The 25,564-nt window shown below is 38.4% G+C and overlaps 1 protein-coding gene across 9 annotated transcripts in view; it reads right to left on the bottom strand.

Annotated features, from left to right (window-relative positions):
• The window catches only part of WDR17 (WD repeat domain 17), a 107,661-nt gene that overhangs the window by 34,328 nt on the left and 47,769 nt on the right, over positions 1 to 25,564 (bottom strand). For 8 of the 9 annotated variants that reach the window (XM_045452331.1, XM_045452311.1, XM_045452320.1 and 5 more), the window contains 8 exons: positions 23,183 to 23,413; positions 17,605 to 17,856; positions 15,522 to 15,644; positions 12,731 to 12,915; positions 10,507 to 10,675; positions 7,827 to 7,918; positions 5,320 to 5,402; positions 3,592 to 3,678 (listed from right to left, as the gene is read on the bottom strand). In XM_045452331.1, coding sequence (XP_045308287.1) covers positions 3,592 to 3,678; positions 5,320 to 5,402; positions 7,827 to 7,918; positions 10,507 to 10,675; positions 12,731 to 12,915; positions 15,522 to 15,644; positions 17,605 to 17,856; positions 23,183 to 23,413 — 1,222 coding nt within the window. The remainder of the gene's footprint in view (positions 1 to 3,591; positions 3,679 to 5,319; positions 5,403 to 7,826; positions 7,919 to 10,506; positions 10,676 to 12,730; positions 12,916 to 15,521; positions 15,645 to 17,604; positions 17,857 to 23,182; positions 23,414 to 25,564) is intronic. The other variant, XM_045452300.1, reaches the window with a different exon arrangement.

Below are 25,564 nucleotides of genomic sequence, written 5' to 3'. Positions count from 1 at the left end.
ATTATATATGTATATATTTATTACTCACATGGCTAATATTTGTGTGTCAAGTAGTTCCTGGTTGATTTTCATCACGAGTGTACTCTTTAACCTCCATCTCCTACTTCCCCCATCCCTTCATCCACCTTCCCTCTGATAACCATCAGTTTGTTTTCCATAGTTAAGAGTCTGTTTCTCGGTTTGCCTCTCTTCTTTCCCTTTGCTCGTTTGTTTTCTTAGATTCCACATGAGTGAGATCCTATGGTATTTGTCTTTCCCTGACTGACTTCACTTAGCATAATACCCTGTAGATCCATCCGTGTCATTGCAAATGGCAAGATTTAATTCTTTTTTATGGCTGAACAATATTCCATTGTGTACATGCCGCATCTTCTTTATCGTTCATTTTAACAGGACTTGTTCTTACAACCCATGAGCACAGAATGTCCTTCCATTTCTCTGTGTCATCTTCAATTTCTGTTAAAGTGTTTTACAGTTTTCAGAGTAGAGGTCTTTCCCCTTTGGTTAAATTTATTCCTAGAAATTTTTTTGGTTTTGGTGCAATTATAAGTTGGATTGTTTTCTTAATGTCACTTTTTTTTTCATGAGAGAGAGAGAGAGAGAGAGAGAGAGAGAGAGAGAGAGAATGAGCACGGGAGAGTGGCAGAGGGAGAGAGGGAGCGAATCCCAAGCAGGTTCCACACTAAGCATGGGGCCCAACATGGGGCTCAATCCCATGAACTGTGAGATCATGACCTGAGCCAAAATCAAGAGTCGGATGCTCAACTGACTGAGCCACCCAGGCGGCCCCTTAAGTTCACTTTCTGCTGCTTCATTATTAGTGTATAGGAATGCAACAGATTTCGGTATATTGATTGTATCCTGCAATTTTACTGAATTCTTTTTTCAGTCCTAATAGTTTTTTGGTGGAGCCTTAAGTGTTTTCTTTATACAGTATCATGTCATCTGGAACTAGAGTTTTACTTCTTCCTTACCAATTAGGATGCCTTGTATTTCTTCATGTTGTCTAACTGCTGTGGCTAGGACTTCCAGTACTATGTTGAACGACAGTTGTGAGAGTGGACATTCCTGTCTTCTTCCTGACCTTAGGGGAGAAGCTCTCAGTTTTGACCACTGAGTATGATGTTAGCTGAGGGTTTTTCATATATGGCCTTTATTATGTGGAGATATGTTCCCTCTAGGCCTACTTTGCACAGGGTTATCACGAATGGATGTTGTACTTTGTCAAATGGTTTTTCTGCATCTATTGAAATGATCATATGGTTTTTATCCTTTCTCTTATTGATATGACATATCGATAAATTTGCGAACACTGAACCACCCTTGCATTCCAGGAATAAATCCCACTTGATCGTGGTGTATGATTTTTCTTTTTTCTTTTTTTAGAGAGAGTGAGTACATGAGTGGGGGTGAGGGGTAGGGAGAGAGAGAAAAACTTAAGCAGGCTCCATGCCTAGCACAGAGCCTGACACAGGGCTCGATCATGCAACCCTGAGATCATGGCCTAAGCCAAAATCAAGACTTCCATGCTTAACAGACTGAGTCAGCCACTTTCCCCTGATTTTCAAAAAATTTTTTAAAGTTTATTTATTCGGAGGGGGAAAGAGAGAAAGAGAGAGAGAGAGAGAGAGAGAGAGAGCAGGGGATGGACAGAGAGAGAGGGAGAATCCCAAGCAGGCTCTGCACTGACAGCATGTAGCCCGATGCAGCATTTGAACTCACGAACCGTGAGATCATGACCTGAGCTGAGATTGAGTCAGATGCTTAACCAACTGAACCACCCAGGTGCCCCTGAAGTTTTTTTAATGTTTATTTTTGAGAGATAGAGAGAGATAATCTGTGAGTAGGGGAGGGGCGGGGGGGGGGGCGGGGAGGGAGACAAAGGATCCAAAGCAGGCTCTGCACTGACAGCAGAGAGCCCAATGTAGGGCTCAATTCACTAGCCGTGAGATCATGACCTGAGCACTTAACCAACTGAGCCACCCATGTGCTCCCAATTTTTAAAAAAATATTGTTGGATTTGGTTTGCTAATAATATTTTGTTAGATTTTTGCATCTATATTCATGAGAGATATTGACCTGCAGTTCTGTCTCCTGTGGTGTCTTTACCTGATTTTGGTATCAGGGTGATACTGACCTCATAGAATGGATGTGAAAGTTTTCCTTTCTCTTGTATTTTTTTTGGAATAGTTTGAAGGAACAGGTACTAACTCTTTAAATGTTTGATAGAATTTGCCTGTGGGGCCGTCTGGTCCTGGACTTCTGTTTTGGGGTTTTTTGATTATTGATTCAACTTCATTGCTGGTAATTGGTCTGTTCAAATTTCATTTCTTCCTGCTTTAGTTTTGGTAGGTTATATGTTTCTAGGAATTTATCCATTCCTTCTAAGTTGTCCAATTTGTTGGCACATAGGTTTTCATTATATTCTGTTGTAATTGTTTGTATTTCTGCGATGTTGGGTGTTATTTCTCCTCTTTCGTTAATAATTTTATTTGGCATCTCTCTCTTTTTTTAATGAGTCTTGAATGAGGTTTACCAATTTTGTTCATCTTTTCAAAGAACCAGTTCCTGTTTTCACTGATCTGTTCTATGGGGTTTTTGTTTTTGTTTTTTTAGTTTCTATATCATTCTTTTCTTTTCTTAAGATTTTATTTTTAAGTAATCCCTACACCCAGTGTGGGATTCGAACTCACAACCCCGAGATCAAGAGTCACATGCCCCACTGACTAAACCAGCTAGGCAACCCTGTATCACTGATTTCTGCTCTAATATTTATTTAACTTTATTTGTTATAATTAATTTCATTACGTTAAGTGTTCCCAGGCTATCACAGGAGAAATTTACCTAATACGGGGGTCAAAGAACACTTTTCTGCAGAAGTGGTTTGGACCTGAGAGCCAGAGCAGGGGTGGACATCACCTACATACAGTACAGATGAGCTGTATTGTATGGCTGTGGGGCTGGGAGCAAATCCTAAAGGGAGACAGCATGAGGGAAAGCTGTGGTACGAAGACGAGCTGACTCATTTTTACATTATTTCACAATATCTAAAGAAAGTCTGAATTTCTATGTATAATTTATATAGCCTAAGGAGAGGTCTGAAACGCAAGATTCTTGGAAGTGCGGTGACTTGAAGGATCGGTTTTACTAGGGGTTTGACTTAAAAATTGGATCAATTTTTAAAGCTGAGCCGACGTTCATATGGTGAATACACTAGGGTCTTCAGCAAGGATGACCGTTCAGAACTCTGCATGCGGGTTCTACGTTTAGGAAGTCCTCCAATGCCACAGCATAGGCATGAAGTGGGCAGCGATGGAAAGTCTTGGTGGGAGAAAACCACTGGAGAGATCGCTAAGTGGGTTTAGGGAAAGGGCTGCCTACACCTCTGTGGAGAAGCTCCATGCACATTAGACTTCTCTGCACTTCTCGTTAGTTAGCCCCCTGCTTCTTCCTAGAGCATCAGCTGGAACAATCACAAGACCAGGCAAAACGACCATTACCTAAAAAGAGTGAGGAGTACCACCTATGGGAGTAACATTAAATTTCATGGTTATTTAAAGTTTTTACTTATCTCGAGAGCAGAATTCTTACTTGTTGTTCTGGCTCCAGTCACAACCGAACACCGCAGCGGGGTGCTTGTATCTGTGCAACACTTTACCGTCAACCGTTCGGATAATACTGAAAGCAAGTGCGACATATTAATAGAAGAAAAAACACCCTAAATACGTTATTCACAAAAACAAAGCCAGAATGGTTTCATTCAAAAGGATAGAGACCTTGTCTGCAAAGCACAGGGAACATTTAAAAGCACTGTGTAATTACCAATTATAAGTATGTTTACATCGGACACTATTAATTATGGCGATCCACTTAATTTGGAGGTGATAAATTTTGATTTAGAAACTATTAGTTGAGGAAACACCTAGTTTAATACATGTATTTGAAAACAAGGATCTAACTGACATAAGCATTTGACTTTTAGCTTCAAAATTCAGCAGTTCAAAATCTGTATTTACGGCAACCCATTTATAATGCCAGCTGCGTGTACTATTGCACCAAGCCCGAGACTCAGAACTTATAACATTTTTCTGGCAAATTCTAATGCCAGAAAGAAGTTCTAACACCCGACGGTATCATTGCCAAAATACAATGGCTATTGATTCCATTAAAAAAAAAAAAAAAAAAGCTGTGTATGAATTAACGTATTACAGGTTTTTCTAAGTCTCTAGAAAAAACCGTCTCAAACATCATTAGGCCAATGAAAACTTCGGGAACTACCTGGGAGTCGTGGTGACCTATGCTTACAAACGTTTAGTCACTGCCTGTAGTATTGATCAAATAAGCGGGGTCCTGACAGTGCATGGGAAAGCTAAATGTGTATCAGCTAATCAAAAACCTCAGAGGCATATCTCTTGTATTTGGCTATTTATCAATTAGCAAATAGTTCTTTTCAGGGGGAAAAAGTCACTAATATTGTTATTTCTGAAAATTTTAACTTCCTGGCGAAAAGATCTTTGGTTTCCATAACAATTATCTTTTTCACTGAAATTTAAAAATGAGGAAGAGAAAATTGGGCTGGGGATTGCAAAACCTAACAGGAGGCAACGCTTACTATATTCTCAACAGCCATGTGTGTCTACACCACCTGTCAAAGATGACAATGCTTTGTCAAAGATGACAATAGCTCCACGGTAGCATCATTTGCTAACAGACATTTGTTTAACTCAAAGGCAATTCTTCCCTTCCATACATTTCTTGGAAACCTACTTTTTCCTGGGACTTAACAGAATGAAGAAAGCACATACTTCTGAAACACAGGGTCAAAGATATTAGTCACCTAAAAAAAGGCATCTCCCACATGTATTACTTTATTCCTCCTTGCAAAGGCTTTTCATCCTTTTATAAATAACAGCATCTACAAAAGGTGAACAAGTTTCTAGAGCACTTGTATCTCTTGAACCACTTGTAAAACTAGAATACCACTCCTTTAAAAATGTGGTGAGGATTATTTAGGCTCTTAGTGAGAAGTCCTTAAAGTTTCTTTGAGGCAATTCACAGTATTTTAGTTATATCTCAGGTGGTAGTTCCATTTAGAAAGGAATTATTGGTTTATGTGTTTTAAACATCACCGCACTCCTATTACTAATACAGTAAAGCAACACAGCATGTGCCTAGATGGGTTTATATATATTTAGGATAGTTGCTAGCGCTGTACAAATGGAATCTCACCGACTGTTTTAATGTATGCGCTAACATGATACAATTGGTATTATCAAATGTATCTTTTATAAACAGGGTAACTTCATACACAGTACTTACCAGAAACCGTCACCACTGCAGGTGGCTATTCTTTTGGAATCTTTATGACTCCAGGCAACGCAGAATATTCCGTTTTTTCCATGCTTCAAAAAATGCAAAATACCTATCAATAAAAAATAATTCACCCCTTTTTTCTCATATTTATTTACTTCTTGTATTGCTTTTCTATTAGGAAGTTACTCTAGATGACGCTAACAGAGGCATTATTGTCAACAGCAGAAAGCTGGGTATATGCGTTTAAAATGAATAAAGCTATCATATTTAAGAAACAAAACCTCTGTCTTGATATATAAATTGAGTGGCTCTACTCATTTTTTGCAGACACTGGCATAGAGCCAGAATCTGTTTCCTCGGCCATCTGTAGAATAAAGCTCTGCTTAATGCCTTTCCCTGAAGTGCCACTCGAGACGAAGACGATTATCTATCTGCTTCCTAACCCAGGGCTACAACTACAGTGTACGAAATACTGCAAGAAATTGTTATTAGTGACTGTTCTTCTAAATTTCGAAGTTTTATTTTTATAGAAACAAAGGAGAATGGATTTAAGGTTATTTCTATAACAAATCACTCTATGTTGACCTGTTCCTCTACATTCTTGGACTGGGGAAGGGGAAGGGACAGAGTCACAGGTAGTATGACAAAGATTTTTAAAACCACAAGGAATATGTTAGTCATGGGAACGTCATTCATCAACAGGGATATGGGTGAATAAACGTTGCAATCAATCCATTTCCAACTTTTATTTAAGTTCAATTGTGGCTGCTGCTAGGGAGAGACTAAAGTAACTTCTTACCCTGAGTTTTAAGACTCCTTTACTAAAATGGTCTCTAGGTGGCTCTTTTTTCCTCTTTGGGGGTTGAGGCAGGCAGCTGTGTAACGACGGGTACAAAAATGGAGGCGGTCTCTATACTCATGTAGTGGAAGGAGTGGAGGCCTTCCGTCAGCCTTGTTTGTCCCAAGGAAAGTGCACTTATGGCTTGAAGACCGTACCTAACTCGGTTAATTAAAGCTGGCATTGTCCCACATTTATCATGCTAGAGGCCAGCACTTTTTAGATCAGTCTCGACTATGCTACTGAATGCCGGGAGTCTTCCCGTATGGACATGAGAGACGGCCCCGATGCCAGGATGCAGGGCTGCTGGAGGCCGGACGGGCCGCGGTGGCACTGATGGACACGTATTTGAGGTCACAGATGCCAAGATGCTCTAAGAAGAGATCAACAGGACTGACACCTAAGGATAACATTTTTCAATTAAGGCCAAAAGTTTCTTTCTCGAGTTCTTCTTTTCTTTTTACATGACCACTATGGGATAGGTAGTGTTCTTGGTGGGAGGGAAGAGGGCAGGTTGGGGGCACAGCTGAAAGGGAAGTATTGTTATGCAGAGAAAGGGAGGGATGTAACTACGTGGTCCTTCGTCAAGGCTTCGTCTTTGCTTACAGGTGGTGGGTAACCTTTCCCTAATACGCTGCATTTGCCGCATTACTTTACTGTCCCCTAGAACATCGAAGCTGCTTAACCCTTGTGGGAATATCAGATTTTGTATAAGTGGTTTGAAAGCCTGAAATATAAACCATTTTCAAATAAATTATATATTCAATAAACTTCAATAGCAATCATTTGAAATGACTGAAATTTTGAAATGGTGAGAGATGCTGTTCCTATTTCCCCTGATTCATACCTAACACATTCTAACAAGATCATGTGGTTTCCAAATATCAGCGGTACCCTGTAGAATACGGCCTGGCAATTTAACTCCAGGCAGAAGTCAAGTACGATCTGAGACACTGCAAGCAGGAAGAGGGGAGGTTTTCGTGCTTGCCGTGGAACAACAGAATTTGAGAAGTGGAAGGAAATCCAAGAAACTGTATAATCCAACTTCACCATCTCACAGTCGAAGAACCCAGTTCAAGACATTAAATGACTCTGCCAGTGTCAGAAGCTGGTTAGTAACAGAATTCAGGCCGTAATTTCGGACTTGTTCTGAGTTCGGTCTTTTGACAACCAATTGAGTATCTGCCTAGGCAATTCTGTGGAGGAGGATTCAGAATTCCTTTGAATCTCTAGGGGCGCCTGGTGGCTCAGTCGGTTGAGCAACCGACTTTGGCTCAGGTCATGATCTCACGATGTTTGAGTTCGAGCCCCGCATCAGGCTCTGTGCCGACAGCTTAGAGGATGGAGCCTGCTTCTGACTCTGTGCCTCCCTGTCTCTCTGCCCCTCCCCCACTCATGCTCTGTCCCTCTCTCAGAAACAAACATTAAAAAAAAAAAAAAAAAAAAAAAAGAATTCCTTTGATTCGCTAATGCAATTTTAGGAGAATTTTTATATCTTAGACCCATCTACATTTTTCAGAGTTCATTTCAACATGTGTATGTTCTCTTGGATTTTTTTCTAAGGGACAGAACATAATGTCACCTGGTGATTATTAAATTAAGAGAGAAAAGCATTTACAAAACATGAGGCAGTACAAGCCATCATACTACTCAGCTAGCAAAAAATAAACCTTACCTCATTAAATCGCTGTACCATTTTGCCCCTTTTCACATCCCAAATAAAAGCACCATTTCGGGACGTTGCACCAGCAATGCAGTTTAAGTCACCTTAGGAAACAGTTGGTTAGACATGATACGAAATGTTTGACACATACGTAATTCTTTTCAAAATGTAATTTTTGAAAAAGTAAGACTTGTACTTTGCATTAACAGTTCTTTTTAAATGTTTTATAATGGAAATTATGAAGTATATGCCAACAGAGAAGAGTGTAATGAATGTAACCATCCCAGAGTTTCAACAATTACCAAACCACAGTCAATCTTGTTTTGTCCATAGTCCCTCCTGGGTTGCATGGGAACAAATCTCTGACACTGTATCATTTCATCAGTAAATACCTCAGTATGGATGTCTAAGAGACTCTTTCGTTGACATGAACAAACTATCACAATCACAAATACAAAAACTATCAACAATTGCTGAATATTATCACATTTCCCATCTGTGCTTACAATTTTCTTTATCTTACACCTAGTTAATTTTGGGGGAGGGGTTAGGAAAGCACTTCTGTAGGCAGAATCATAGAAAAAATAAAAAAACATAAATTATGTTTTTAAGAAATAAAAAATCTGTGGAAATCAAACTGCTGCTAAGTTAGTAAATGGTCTAGGACTTAAGTATTTTTTGCAAGGCAGACAAAGAGAGACTTTGTCCATTAAAAGAAAGGAAGAGTTGCCATGTGCTACCTAGGAGTAAAACATGGAGTGAAAACATGGAGGAAATGATAAATTATTAGAAACCTAAAAAAATATACAAGTCCTTACCATGTTTCTAGTATTTTCATTCTGCTCCCCCTTTGGGTTCTCAAATTACTGGGGAGAAGTTTCTACATAAATCTGCACTTTTTTTTCTTTTCCTGCGGTAGCTACTCTAAAATTATGGCAAGTTACGCAATCCTCTCTACTCTACTTCCTATCGACCTGCATCAGTCTTTTAAATTTTCTCCATACTTAACTAAAGTAGCGATTCATCGGTAATCACATTTCAAAATATCAAAGAAAAAAAACTTAAGAATTTTCCATTTTCCAACATGTTTACTTTCTTGAGGCAAATTCTCAATGTAGAGTGAAATAATGCTTTTCAGTAAGATTAGGTTCTGGGTTACGATGTCAAACAATGGTTTTTACACTTAGAATTTCTCTTTAAGTTTTAGGGTTGAGACTTCTATAACATTCTGTAGGAGGAAGACTATCCAGCTACTAGCTGCCATGTGCTATGTCACTGCATCGGCTGGCCCAGTTCCCGCCTCCCTAGCCAGGGGCCCTGCTAAGCAGAAGCATATGGCACCGACTGAGAACACAGGCTTCAGAGTCAAAGTGACAGCTGTTCGCACCTTGATTCCACCACCACCCACTATGCACATAACCTTGGGTAAGTTACTCAACCTCGCTGACCTCAGACCCTCTTTAATAAATGTTGGTCATCACAAAAGATCAAATTGAAATGAATGTGAATAAGGCAGCGGGTAAGAGACCTAGTTAGCTCTTTTAATCAGTGAAGTAACTTTTTGTTTTCAATTAGCCTTGTATGCATATTGGCACTAAGTATGTTCTTAAAAGAACAACTACTGTCATTAAGAGTTTGAAGTAAAACCGGCTTCTGGATCTTCTCCTGATTGTTAGAGATAAGGGCTAAATAAAACAGCAGTAGGTTCCTAGCCTTTTTTGTATCACAGACCTCTATGAAAAATCTGATTCCTAAGATAATCTTTGACAGACATTGGCACATACACACATATGCTAAAACTTTCATGCATAAAATCCAAGAGACTCCCAGGATCTCTGAAGATGTCTAAAGCCCTCGATAGCCCATAAATTCAAGGCTAATCATCCCTGTGCATGAAAAGATAATCTCAAAAAAAGCTATATCCTGGTTATATGTGGATTTTAAATTAATACGTCACCATTAGTACAAGTAAGGAAAACATCCTATATACTTTATAAAGTGAAAAATTCATTTAGGTGTGTAAAGTGATTTATTATAGGGCAATAATGTTTTGAAAAAAAAAATGTCAGAAGTTTCAAGGACATCTTTTCTCTCCTTTATGTACGGGAAGGTATAAAGATAGCATCTTTCTGAGATCAAAACAAAAGACCCTATTCTGGCAATAACAGTTCTTCAATATTACAAAGGTAAACTTTATATAGAATTACATAGTCACAATGGAACTGTGATGATTATATAATCATTCATATTTGCAAATAGCTGTATCAGGGAAAGATATGGATTATAATTTTTTATTATTTTTTTTACTTTCATGTGTTTGGCTCATATGAAAATTTTAAGGAAAACTTTTATCATATAAAATGTGTTGTACCTTTCAAGGCACAGCTATACAAATGCAACTAAAACCAGAAGGGTCAAGATGACCCTTACTGACTGCGGTTTTCGTAAATGATTATGTCACATAGAAGGGCTCAGAAATCAACGGACCTGCAGGGGAAGTCTATTCCTAAACCCCACAAAAACAGAACCAACATACATACTGGAACTAATTTGCCTCTACAATCATCTGGAGCAAGATGGCATTGAGAGAAGAATATAACCCAAACGAAAACAGAAGTTAAGAAAGTCATTTAGCTGTATTTTTTTTTTTTTCATTTAATTGTATTCTCTATTTTAATGAGCTGAGTCTTACCTGGAGCCCACGAGAGGGAGTAAACAACGCCTTCGTTCCCCGGGGACGTGTGCACGGCTGTCAACGTGTTTATGTCCCAGACTTTTATGGTGCCATCAAATGAAGCTGTCGCCAAAAGATTGGGGTCGTCGGGTTTGAATTTGCAGTCAAAGATTGTTTCCACATGCCCCTGAGAATGCAGACAAAGAAGTCAGAACTACTGGGGACAATTCATGTGATTCATGAACAAATGACAACGTCTAATCAGGTGACACATGGACCACGGTTTCAAACATTCATGTTAAAATAGATAATATATACTAACATAGTAATACGAAATGAGAATCGCTGCTGTGGTTGAATGTTCTCTGTGCTGTTATTACTATACTCTTTTATACAGATCTAGATTTTATTCAACCACAATACCTCAAATCAGCAACAAAATACAAAAAAATTCCCAAGTGTCATTTGTCAACTTCAATTCAAAAACACAAAACGTGTCTTTTCTGATTATTATATTCCAGAGATTTATAAAGTGGGCGCCTGGGTGGCTCAGTCAGTTCAGTGTCTGACTTTAGCTCAGGTCATGAGCTCACAGTCATGAGTTCAAGTCCTGTATCGGGCTCTCTGCTGTCAGCACAGAGACTGGAGACTGCTTCAGATCCTCTGTACCCCCTTTCTCTGTCCCTCCCCAGCTTGTGCGCTCTCTCTCTCTGTGTCTCAAAAAATAAATAAAAATACTAAAAGAAAAGAAATGTATAAAGTAATTAACTATTAACAGTTACATAATAAAAGACGAAGATAAAACTGAAACTATAGGTCCTTAAATGCAACTCTTCTCTCTTATACCATGACGTACGCCAAAAGAACGTCATGATTTGGGGAGAATTGAAAAGTATCCAGCATAGCTTTGGTTTTTAATTAGTCTTGTTCCAAATTTTCTAAAAACTTTATTCTTTAAAAATTGTAAGGAAAAAAAAATCACTGTCTCTTCAGACTGGCAGGCATTATCAAAATGAAAGGAGCCACTGCAATAATTTATAATCGAGGACTATTTGTTTTTTTAGAACTATAAAAAGTTTTCTAAATAAAACATTTTGAAATGAAGACACATACTCAATAGAAACTCTACTGAACTTTGATTGCATGACTACTCCTTTGCTAATAGAAGTTGTTACAAATTTAAATGTAGTTTTGTATTTTTCTCTCTTCCCTTACTTTAAATGTAGTTTTGTATTTTTCTCTCTTCCCTTTCATAAATTATTTTGTAAGCAAATGGTAATCTGAAGTATAAGAAGAGTTCACCACACTGGGAAATGATTTACATGGAAAGAAAATTAAATAGTCTAGAAAAAAATCTACAAATGGAATATTTAAAAATAACTAAGCTACACATTGTTACAACATTTTTTTTGGTTACCTTTCCATTTTTTTGGAAGATGAAATTAAACATGTCCTAAAATGATACAGGATTAGCGATTGTTTCCCTCAATTTTTTTTTTTTTTTTTAACCAGGGCAATTATAGCTCTAGATCCCTTTTCTAAGTTTGTCTACAGAAAAACAACCAACACTTCAAGGTTTCTTAAGTATCTGGATCAGTCTAATGCAACACGATGTAATTATATGCCTTCATTCAACTAAATTTAATAAAGTCTGGCTGTATGGCAGGCATGATTTCATGTCATGGGGATAAAAAATCAGACAAAAACATGAGTCCACAGCGAGTTTGTATTCTATTTTACACGGGGGCTTAATGATCACAAGAACAGAAGTTCACAGAATCAACCGATTTATTGTACTGATTCGATAACAATAAATCTTAGGAGAACACTGAACTCAACCTTATTCATTTCACAGATGTGAACAACAAAGCTTGGACTTGTCCTTCCTTCTGAAAGAATACTGGTTTCTTATTTTGCTTCCAACATACAGTACAGAAATGTAATTTCCCAATACTACATGAAGGATCCACAGGGTGTACACAAAAATGGGAACACTACCAACCATGTGCAGTAATCATGATAAAACTAAATACTAATGAAGTTTAATGTTTAGAATTTTAAGAAACATAACAGTTTTCTTATCATTCTATATAAAATTCTAAAATGTTGCAGCCAACCAAGATAAGGTCCTAACATACGATTCTTTGCAAAAATAATTTTAACAATATTAATATGCAAGTAAAAGTAATCATCATATGCTACCACAAAATAAGTGTTGTGTATAAAGGAAGGAATGACTTACCAAGTCCCTAAGAAAATCCCACTTCTTGGCTCCTAGGTCATAAAGCCCAACCCCACCATCCAAGAAACAGCACACGACGTGACCGGGAGGAAGAGAAAATGCTTGATTCTGTGTCAAAGTTGGGGGAGGAACTGCTTCACTCGTTGAGGACGTATAATGATTTTTAGTTGGAGACTGGGTTGAAACTAAAAAAGAAAAGAATAAACAAGTAAGTATTTATACCAACAGCTTCCCATAGTTTATAAAGATGTCCCTTTGTTTCCTTTCATCCAGAATTTATATCAATAAACCGTTAGACGATAACCATATTTTCTGCCACAGGAGTAAATCAGCAGCACTGTCAAAAACCATACGTACATCTATGTAGAGGTGGAGATGATTTTGCAAGGATATGTATAAACGTGCAGGTGGAAAAAAACGGATGAAAATTAGTTGAGTGAGGAACCACAATATGTGGTGAATACTTGGTTTCTTATCTCCCCATAAATTAAAGCACAGCATGATTATTTTTTAATTAGAATCTTCTCTCAAAATGCTGACTAACGGCTTACTTCCCCTCTACAGACACAAACATGCATGAATGTTTTTATTTTAAGGCTAATAACGCTCTTCCACTAATTTCCAATCCAATGAAAATATTTTTGACATTATTTATAATTCAAATTTAGCACCCAAATTAAGAATCACAACTCTGACGTACATTTACATCGCAATTTTTCTTTCTTCTTCCTTAGGTTTATTTTTACTGTTCATATATTTCCATTTCTCAACTTTCGATTATATTCTTTGCCTCATATTTTGTCTTCTTTCAAGAAGTTTTGCCTTAGAATGTGAATATTTTCTTGCAAACACAAATCAAAGTAATGACACTGCTGTAAATGATCAGACCAATCTATATTAAATAGTGGAATATAAATAAATATTTTCCAGTAAGTTCTTTTTGATCCAAATAAAGCCTTCCTTACTACATTCAATTTGATAATATTCATTTCTCAGAATCTGAGAATTACAGGAAGCCCAAACTAGCATAAACCATGAATAACAAAAAAGGCATTTGGTTCAACAAAATTCTGCTGACAGTTTGGTTAAAATTAGTCTGTTCCATGGCTGGTTATTCTAATATTTTAATTTGTTGACATTATGGGTGATTGTGACATTTAAAAAAATTGTTTTTAATGTTTATTTTTGAAGGAGAGAGAGACAGAGTGTGAGGGGGGTGGGCAGAGAAACAGGGAGATGCAGGCTCCAGGCTCTGAGCCATCAGCACAGAGCCGGATGCAGGGCTCGAACCCACAAAGCGTGAGATCATGACCTGAGCCAAAGTCGGATGCTTAAACGACTGAGCCACCCAGGTGCCCACTGTGACATCTTTTATGTACCCATGTATCTATAACTTACCTTTTTGAAGAATTTGGTGACTATGTATATATTTGAAAGTTTTCATTTTCACATATTTTTTTTATTCCACATTTTGTTACATTAAAAAATTGAGGAGGGGAGAGGAATGAGATAGGTATCTAACAACAGGTAGCCTGAAGTGATCTACTAAAAAATCACAAGATGGCTATGTGCTTCTTTTTATTTTTGGTATTATCTCTAATGAGCAGGGGCAACCCTTGTAATAATAAAAAAATATGAAAGAAGAGAAACTGTAATAGTTCAGTCATCCCATGATAGCAACTAAACACAAATAACTTCAAAAAAAATACAGGATGCAGGGATATGCTGGCCTCCAGCACAGGACTTGTCTGGCCCTAATGTTTCTGTCCCCTCCAGTTTCCAGGATCCAGGAGCATTAGGCCTGCACAGCAAAGCTTAAATGTATGGAAAGCCTGGAAATGTATGAAAGCTCTGCCAACACAGAGACCCTCCCCTACTTGCGTCACCCACTAAATTCGATACCAAATTTGCAACCAAAACCATAGGACTTTGATTAGGTCTTGCTAATTTTTTACTGTATTCTAAAGAGGGACAGCAGTAAGGAGGCGTCAGGAACTCCTGAACGCTCGATCATTAAGTTCCCTTCCCCATGTTTTTCTCCGATGCACACAAAAATGAAAGCACTACGAACCACATGGAGCAATCATGATGGACTTAACAGGAAGTCAATCTCTTTTCCCTCCCTTAATTTGAATTAAGAAAAATTCTAAACCTCCCCCACATGCCAGACGGTTTCCTTTAGAGCTTAAGTGTATTTTATTATTTCTCTTCATTAAAAAAGCAACAAAAGATAATCGAGAAAAAAAGTGGACAAAAATAAATAATATCCTAAATAGCAGCTCTGAGTCCAGTGACAACTGGTATTCACACATGTAACATATGTTCCAGAGCCTAGGTTTCACGCATTTGGGTTCTTTCAACTTTCTTATAAACCCTACAGATTGTAAAAGAGCCACAGGTAAGACATAAAATGTCCTAGTTCAGACCAATTTTATTTGATCCCATTACTCTCGATATTTGCTATTTTCACAATGATCATTGCTTCATTTTCCCCATGTAGGTAAGTTGAGATTATCTTAACATTCTCATTAGCATTTTTTCCTCTTTTTAAATTCATTAGCATTTAAAAAATTTAACTTGGCTCTAAATATTTTCAACTTAGTAATATTAGATATTATGTGGCCTTAACGGGTCCTTTAGTACATACATTGTCAAAGGCTATTTTTAAAAATCTGCTTTTCAGGAGCATATAGTATTTGGTATGTCTATATATCATTATATCAGTCACTTCATTTGATAGCAACAAATCTGACATTTTAAAATAGTACATTTTGATGATATTTTTACTTACATTTTTTTCTTGGAGGAGAATTAAGTACATGTAAGCAGTGAAACCCTGTTTTCTTTAGTTTAAAATTATCTATAGGTGTTGTTCGTGAAACATTCCAAATACGCAAAACACCCACTTGAGAATCTAGTCGGATGAAGAAAACAGCATTGTATTAACGAATATTATTTGAAATATAAAATGCCCAGACATAAAAGAAATAACAAAAACCTCAACTTGTAGATTCTTAGCACCACTTATCAACATTCTTCAAACAATATTGCACAATAACACAGAGAAACAGGTGAAACAGTATTCATCCTTTACATTTTTGGCTAGTTTTACTTTCACTTTTCTGTTCCAAATCCTCTCCTAGGGTGAAAGACTGCCTACCTTGGCAGTATCCCCTGAAAAGGTTATTATCAGAGTCTGATCACAAAAAAAGCAGCCCACTGCCACAGTTGCTTCAGGAAAGCCATCTAAAGAAACTGTCCACCGCTAACACTAAGTAATATTTTGTCTTTCCAAATGCTGGTAAAATGCTCCCTCGCCCACTTGTCAGCAAACAAGGACTACCTAAGAACCAATTAGAAAGCTCCCTCCCTTCCAAAAAATCCCGCCTATTATATACAAGCTACTTTGGAAAATACTCTGGCAGTGCCTCACATGATTAATGAAAGCCAGCATATGACTCGCCAGCTGCCCTCCCACACATACACCCAACAGAACGATAAACACGTCCACACAAAAATCTGTACGCAAACGTTCATCACAGCATTATTTACGATAGCAAAAAAAAAAAAAAAAGTGGAAAGAAGGTAAACGTCTGTCAACTGATGCATGGCTAAACCAAGTGTGGCGTGGCCACACAATGGAGTAGTATCCTTGCACAAAAAGGAATGAAGTACGGACACGCACCGCAACACGGATGAACCTTGAAAACTTTACGGTTAAGTCAAAGAAGCCAGACACATGCACTGAATCATTCCAGTTCTCGGAAATGTCTGGAGTAGGTAAATCCAGAGAGAGAGAGCAGTTTAGCAGTTGACATGCACTCCTGTGTGCACTTGGGGCTGTGGACAGCGGCTGACGGAGAGTGCCTGCTAATGGTTACAGAGTCTACCGGGGCAACGACAAAATGTTGCGGCAGGAGGTGGTGGGAACGGATGTGCAACTTTGCGCCTACAGAAGTCGCTGAAGTCTACACTTCAAAATGCTGTTTTATTGTATGTGAATTTTAAGTCCGTAATAACGAAAGCATACTGAAAATGTTCAGGTCTATCATCAATTATATCCTAGGAAGTGAAAGGCCATTTCGAGATTTAAGTAAGACTCCATGAACTTCCATGTGTGACATAAGGGCTTAAGGATGTACAGAATTTCTTTAAGACGGTGGGCAGCATGAAAACTCTCTTATCCCACATGAAGCAAATGTGGGAGGTAGTCACACAGTAGCTCAAAGTACTCAGCCTTTCAGAGACTTCTCTCTTGCACCCTAAGTAAACAACAGAAGTAGTTATTTAATCCTTAATTACCATTTTGAATGCCCTCATTTTCCCTTCCCGTCACTTCTTAGCTTTACTAATTCTCTCACAATTCGGCAACCACGAAGGGGCTTCTGTTCTAGGCATGGTAATAAATTCCACTTTCATTTCCAACCTACGTTGAAAATGCCTTGGTCTCTCTCGGTACCCGTGGTCCCTGACGACCAAAATCATCGGTGAGGAAACGAGCTCCCAGCCAGGTCAACCGTTTTTCTAGTCAGTACTTTCCCTGTCATCCTTCCATGCCTGAAACTGTATTGTCGGTGTCTTCTGTATGCACGTGAACACAAACACATGAGCGCACGTGTGTGTACATGTGTGCTCATACAGACTATACGCCAGTTTATTATCAAAAACCTGGAAAACTGGGCCTTAATTTCATTTTTATCATTATGTTAATGACACACAATATAAAGGAAAGTAAACTAGGCACTTACTGTAATAAATAATACTGGGATATTAATTCATTTTACACAAAATTAACCAATAAAAGGGTATCATTTCCCTGACTCCATTAAAGAATAAACATATATTTAAAACTCTGGGGACCAGGGTAAACTTACCTCCAGTGACAAACATCCCGGGCGCACTGGGAACCCAGGCCAAGCACTGGACAGAAGCCGCTGCACTGGGAAAATTAAATGCTGTGATGCAATGAAGGGATTCCGAATCTAGTAGGCGAATTCCAAAGTGCAAATTAGCCACAAGGAGATAATCGGTAGACAGCGGGTCCCATTCCAGGGCTGTCACTGGATCTTCTTCATCTGTCCCTTCAAGAGAGTCAGGTCTCAGAACATGTTTCTGACTTTTACTACCTATTAAAATATAAAGAAGAAAGATTTTAAACACAATGCTCGAAAGAAAATTATTGAGGGGCGCCTGGGTGGCTAAGGCGGTTAAGCGCCCGACATCAGCTCAGGTCGTGATCTCGCGGTCCGTGGGTTCGAGCCCCGCGTCAGGCTCTGTGCTGACAGCTCAGAGCCCAGAGCCTGCTTCGGCTTCTCTGTGTCCCTCTCTCTGCCCCTCCCCGGCGCGTGCGTGCTCTCTTTCTCCCTCAAAAATAAATAAAAACATTTAAAAAGAAAAGAAAATCAGTAACTGCGATCCTATTAATTTTCTCTCTGCATAGTGCTGAAGTCTGGCATCTGTGTGCAGAAGTCACCGTGGACACTTGAGCGCAGGAGGACGTGGAAGCCTCAGCTGCAATCCCTAGAGCCCAAATGCTCCTGTTTGTTCCCAAAACGCCAAGGGAAAAAGACGCAGATAAAGAATACCAATGCTCTTGTCATCAACTACAGTTTGCACTGAGTTACAACAGTGTAGGGGCGGGGACGTGCTTACCAAGAGGAGCACCCGACTTGGCAGTGGACTGCCTGGGTGCAAAGCCTGGCTCCACCACGGACTAGCTGCGTTCTCGGACAGGACACCGAGTCTCTGTGTGCTGGGGTTCCTCGTTTGTATGATGGAGAACAGAACAATCCTTAGCTTGCAGAGTTTTGTTAAAGATTAAGGGAGTTAGCTGCTTAAAGGGCTAAGAACGGGAGGGCCTCTTAGAAGCAGCATATCGGTATTTACTATCCCTCCTCGTGCATCAGAGCATCTGTCGTAACCATAACTCACTCCCGACATCAGGTACAAATAAGGCAGCCAGAAAAGCAGGGACATAAAACATGTGGAACTGAATGAAGCAAAGAATGATCCAACAATCCTCTTGTGCCTTCCCAACTGAGATACAACTGGCAATAGGGAAAAACATGCTTCTGCTGATACACCACACAGGGCTCCAGTTAGCCGGCCTCGGTTCCCAGAAGAACGGCAGTGAAACAACAGAATTCAGAGGCCATGATGTTAACACAAAGAACCCACTCCTCCTGAGTATTATAAACCCTGCAAAGCGTGTTTACTAAACCATAACCCACTGACAGACACCAGAGCCCTTTCTGTAATCTCATCATTACACATTGTTTTTCAACGTACCAGATTATAAAAGCAGAAAAAATAAATTTCCTCGGATATATCTGTAAAGTGAACTGAACACCTTACAGTTTCTGGCCTGGGAGTAAATTTGTCAGAATACACTGATCTTCATAAAGCTCACCTTACAAGGGCAGAATTTTATTTAGAATTTTTACACATAAAATCATAGAAGGCACATGAGATGTTTCATCAAAATTTATCAAATTTTTGCAATCATCATCAAGAAAAGTTTGGTTCTTCTTGCCCCAAATAAGCACCTTGCTAAAGTGCTATTTGATATAACAAACAGTAATGAATATTAAAATAGCTATTCACTGTAAGCCAGAGAGAGGAAGAAAAATGATTCACCTAAGTTGTACTAGTTATCTCTTAAGTAATTTTTAGGTATTTGCATATGCCAGTTAATATCAATGGCTTATTAAAAATATTCCAGCATGCAAAAAAAAAAAAAAGTAAATGCTAAATATTGAAATTGGGTTGCTTCAAAGCCCCATACAGTCAAAATGATTATGAGTTATAGCCATTGTTTCCTGTTCTGTCTAGTACCAACATTTTTATTATTAAAAAATAGAAAGCTAAATCTGTAAAATTTTACAGCCAGGCATTAGAACAAGAGCTGATAATACTTTCGTTATTTTATATGTATTTATGTTACTATTATTTATGTTCCTTTTTATTATACAAACATCAGCCAAGTTGTGTTGTCAGATGAGGACAGGAGTGTATGACAAGACTCAGTAAGAAGATGAGGTTGACAATTTCTGTATGAAAAACAAAAACTGGGGCAAAGGAAAACTAGGGCCGAAAAATAAAATAATGAGGATAATGTATAATACACATATCTGTTCAAATTTTCATTTTGAGACCAGCAGCCCAAGCAAAGTAGAAAGAAATCAAGAAAGGTTACATAACTCAGGGTCCACAGGATAAAAATAAAACAAAAAGACACAAAAAAATGTGCTCAGGAGAAGCACAACTTTTCCCAGAAATGAGACCAGCAATACATGTCTCCCGCGTGTTTTCAAAAAGGGAACACAGCATTACATAGGGACAATGTCATCAACGTTCCTAAAATAAAACCATGCAAATTTGATTAATGCACATCCTTGGAATAATACCAAAGTCAATTCAATGAAAACATTCCTATTATGAGAATAAAAAAAAAATTCCAATGACCTGGCTTTGTCCAAAACTATTTAAAATAGCTAAAGCAGTTTTCTAATGTTTTTGGCCCTAGATTCCTCTGCTCATATGTGGATCTGTACATGATCCAATGCATTATTAAACAGAATAAAGTTGGGGCGCCTGGGTGGCGCAGTCGGTTAAGCGTCCGACTTCAGCCAGGTCACGATCTCGCGGTCCGTGAGTTTGAGCCCCGCGTGGGCTCTGGGCTGATGGCTCAGAGCCTGGAGCCTGTTTCCGATTCTGTGTCTCCCTCTCTCTCTGCCCCTCCCCCGTTCATGCTCTGTCTCTCTCTGTCCCAAAAATAAATAAACGTTGGAAAAAAAAAAATTTAAACAGAATAAAGTGGTGCTTTTCAGACTGAAAGGGAGAAGGCGTAAAAGAGAGATAAAGACAGGAAAGCAGAGAGCCTGAGGTCTTAGCCTCCTGTAAGACCGGGGAGGACATTAATTTCATCTTGTTGCACAGAGATAGAACCACCTGTTGTGCCAATAAATCATTAAGAAAGTGACCCCTCCTTAGGAAAGGACAATACCAGTATGCATACTAACAGCCTCAAAGCTTCAAACTCACAGTGCAGAATGTAGTATTAGAACAAAAAGTACTATTTCCTTCACAACCATCAGCTCATATATGTGCAAGAGGAAAATACATAGCAGGGTTATACCTTTTCTGATGTTGTGTACATATTCATTGCTATACATCCTATGGAATAAATGAGGTCAACAAGTCTGTTCGGGGTGGTTACCCATACAGGGAATTGTGTTCCCCTACAAGATGTTGAAGTCCCAACCTCCAAGAATCCGTGAATGTGATTTTACTTGGAAATGGGGTATTTGCAGATGATAAATTAAAACGAGGCCATTAGGGCAAACAATAATCCAACATGACTGTGTCCTTATAGAAAAGAGAAATTTGGACACAGAGACCTGCATGCACACAGGGAGAACACCATGTGAACAGCGATGTTATGTTGTCACAAGCTCAGGAACCAGAAACGAAGAGACAGGCTAGAACAAAAAGCTTTCCCTGGTGCCTTCAGGGGGCCCGCTGACACTTTGATTTTGTGTCTCTGGTCTCTAGAATTACGTCACAATAAATGTGTCGTTCTAAGCCATGCCGTGTGTGGAACTTGGTTAGGGCAGCCCTTGCAAGTAAACACATGAGTGGACCCAGAAAAATCATTTGATGACACGGGTAAAATGCACAAATTACTCTAATAACTTGAAGATGAGTTATGGGAAAATCTGGGCCCTTCTAGAAGTGACATGGGTTGGAATGCTGAAATATCATACATCCCAGCCCGACTGAAATCCACAAAAGGGAAATAAGGGAAAGGAAGTCTTTATCCATCCCTACCCTTTCTATGCCAGAATGAGCATACCACATCTCAGTGTTTTAGGTCGTAGATACATAATACAATGTTTCAATGTCTTAGGAGTTAAAACCTCCAAAAATGCCTACTAGCAACAGCAACAGACTAGTAACAATAATAAAGCAAGAAAAGAAAGCCATGGTCAAGGAAAAAGGAGATGGCCACAATGACAAATTACAAAACATGAATAATATCTAGAATGAAATTTGGACCAAAGGAAGCACACCCTCCTCAGTATCCTCTTTAGAGCTCAAAAAGATTCTCAAAAAGAAAGTATAACAATCCAGGGTGCCTGGGTGGCTCAGTCGGTTAAGCGTTTGACTTCAGCTCAGGTCATGATCTCACAGTTTGTGGGTTCAAGCCCCGCGTCGAGCTCTGTGCTGACAGCTCAGAACCTGGAGCCTGCTTCAGATTTTGTGTCTTCCTCCCTCTCTGCTTCTCCCCTGCTCGTGGTCACTCTCTCTCTCAAAAATAAACACTTAAAAAAATTTTTTAAGTGAATATCAGATCCTGTTCGACATATATTTGAGATAAAATGACCCCAATATACCAATGTTTAACGTAACATTTTTTAACTTTAGAAAGATTGTTCCTTTAAGAAATATTTATTTGAATTTTCATGATTTCTTTGGTTCGATTTCAATTTTTTTCTTCCATTAATTTCAGGTAAGTTGAACGTAATCTGTTTTGTGAAAGTAGCGATCCTAACCCTAAAAAGCGCTTTTACCCATCTATCTAATGAATCAGGAGTCACATTTATTAACAGAGGTACCAGATGGCTAAAAGGATGTTTCTCAAATGGTAGCCATCCTTATTTGAGTGGAGAGCTATTTAGGCAATTTTTAAAATTTTTCATTGCACAACTTCTCATTGTTTAAATTAAAAAAATAAACATAATTACTCAGACCCTTTAATTGAGCCAGATTGGTTAACTAGTAGGGGGCTCCACAGAGTTATTATTCCTTTTTATCTCAGGTTCAAAGTCTTTGCTAAGGGGTTGCAGCATCATAATGGTATTGTACAAGCAGGTAGGAAAGTATTTTTGAGTTGTATTAGTAAGTCATCATATATGTCTTTTTTTCTTAATTTTTTTTATTTTTTTAAACTTTTTTTTTTTTTTAATTTATTTTGAGAGAGAACAGAGGAGGGGCAGAGAGAGAGGGAGTGAGAACCCAAGCAGGCTCTACCCTGTCAGTGAAGAGCCTGATGCGGGGCTTGAACTCACAGACCATGAGATCATGACCTGAGCTGAAACCAGGAGTCAGACACCCAATCAACTGAGCCACCCAGGCGCCCCAAATCATCATATAGTTCTTCTGTGTGTCCTTATTCATTCAGGCCACTTTCTAGGTAAATGTGCAAAAATGAACAACAGACTTAGAACAATAAAATTATGGGGCAAGTGACAAGATTTAGGCTAATGCCAAGTGCAAACTGCACAGAGGAGTTATATCTATTACAACAACACTTCATGGTGCTGGATTATATTTGCACAGCTATTATTTTACAACTAAAATATTGTTGACTTTGGCTATATGTCGTGGAGAAAAGAAATTGTAAGTTAAGAAAAATAAACTTCAAGAGATCTTGACTAATTAAATTCTTACCTGGTTGAAAAATTGATAGACTTCCATCAATATGACCAAATACAACTTTCCCCCTTTTTTGGCTATGCCATCTGAATATACAGATATCAGACAAGAAGCTGTGAGCTTCCCTGTGAACAGTCACCCCACTCTCTGGTCCTGAGATGGTCCAAATGAACAGCGGGCCTCTGTGGGAAACAAATGCCACCGTATCACCTGCATTCCAGCACCAGCTGAGAGAGGCAGGCACCCCTAGAATAAACAAAATATAGACACGTAATAGACACATGTGGAGGAACACCAGACCATGAAATACTATTTACGTTGCACACTGCTGAAACAACTTAAAATATAACAATAGTCTTGTTATTAAAATAGTATTACCTTCTAAGTTGGGAATTGGACTTAAAAAGTAACCCCAAAGACTATAGGCCACCTGTGTAGGGTGCTTCCAAAACGGAAAAATACCTAGTTAGGGTTAAAACTACTAATATGATAATATGCTTCATATATTCAGGCATTTATAGAGGTTTTTTTTTTCTTCCAGAAACTATGTAATCAAGCATTAAATTCTTACTGAGTTTTTGTATAGAACACCTGCTATAGGCATTCTAGGTATAAACGTATGGGATACGATTCCTGCTTTATAGGACCTTAAACACAAGATAAAAATATAAAGTCCTGGGAAGGTAAGGATCCATTGTATGAAAAGTTGAATGCTGCTATAAGAGTTTAAAAACAATAAAATTAATGCTATAGGACTGCCTGGGTGGCTCAATGAGTTGAGCGTCCAACTCCTGATTTTAGCTCAGGTCATGATCACAGGATCATGGGACTGAGCCCTGCATGGGGCTCCACGCTGAACACGGAGCCTACTTGAGATTCTCACACTCTCTCCCTCTGTCCCTCTCCCATGCTTGCACTCTCTCTCTCTAAAATAAAAAATAAATAAAAAAAATTTAAAATTAATGCCACAGTCTATGTTTTATCGGGGCTTAGATTCAAATCTTAGCACTGCTTCAGATGAACTAAACAAATAACCACCTCTTAAACCTCTGCCTTCTCATCTATAAAACGGATGTAAGTAAAAACAGCTGAACACCTATTCCCCATGAATGTTAAGAAAGGATATATAATAATGTATGTAAAAGTCCCTTTTAAACTATAAAAGACATACTAAAGTTAATTGTATTCTCTTCACCATTACAGTGATCAAATAAATCATATATAAAGTAAGTGGTATGGTAAATTTCTAACTCAAGACAGAAATTATAAACGTGCCAACACAGATACTTTAAGCAACTGCGTCAGAATCAGCAAACTGAATATGCGTATCAGATCATTTGGAATTAGGGCCCAGGAATCTATCTGTAACAAGGTTCTCCAAATGATTTTGATGTGTAGAAAAGTGTGTAAACCACTGGGCTACTGTCCTGAAAAGAAACTGGATTTGAATTATACCTTGAGAGACAGCAGCAGAGTTTAATATGTGGGATGAGTGGTATTTCCGAGGAAAAGGAAATGGTATGAATAAAGACGCAGTCGGAAGCTGTTCATGGACAGTAAACTCAGTTTGTGTCACAGTCCTTACCACCCCACGGGCAGCAACTGCATGCCTAATGCCTACCTTGGGGCCTGCCATCAAATGGGAACTCCATAAATGCTTATAGAAGGAATGAACGAGCACATGAATAAGGCCAATAAAAAGCTGATGTGGTTTAGCATCCATTAACAGAAGGAGAACTTCCCAGTAAGGAGTAAGAGAATGGGTCAAACCACCACAGCACATGTGGAGAAAGCCAGAAAGCTGGTTCTCCGCATTGGGTTTCAGGAAATGCAGCAAGGAAGAGAAGGGACCAGAAACAGTGTCACAGAGTTAAGACGGAAAACGCTTCTGTAGTGGCTTAGTATGTGTCAGCACTTTGAAGAGCTCTACAGAATATCAACTCATTTAATTCTCTCCCAAATACTCTGAGATGGGCAGGTAGTACTATTATCCACTGTTAACGTGTTTTGGGTTGTTGTTTTTTTTCCTGGATGGATATTACCAAGTATGATTTTTTCCAAGTTGATGATAATTTTAACATTTTACATTTAAACAAATACTTGTTTCCCTTTAAGTGTATTTTTTTATTATTGTGGAATACAGAATGATGAAATGAAAATACAGAGGCAACATCAAGTTCAACTGCTGTACGTGCAAGTTCTAATAGAATTTTTTTTTAAGTTGATTTAATGGAAACTTCTACTTTGCGTAAGCCGAATTCTGAAAAGCTGAAACAGAGTCTAATGAATTTCAAAGTGAAATATTTACAATGAAAATGACCAAAAATATTCATAATATTTTTTTGTAAATAAATCACAAACTTTCAACCTTCAAATTAAGAAGATATTTAGGGGCGC

This window comes from Leopardus geoffroyi, chromosome B1, assembly GCF_018350155.1.
Source record: "Leopardus geoffroyi isolate Oge1 chromosome B1, O.geoffroyi_Oge1_pat1.0, whole genome shotgun sequence".
NCBI classification, from domain to species: Eukaryota; Metazoa; Chordata; class Mammalia; order Carnivora; family Felidae; genus Leopardus; species Leopardus geoffroyi.
Note: the sequence above shows the minus strand (reverse complement) of the source record. Positions and strands in the feature narration are given on the sequence as shown.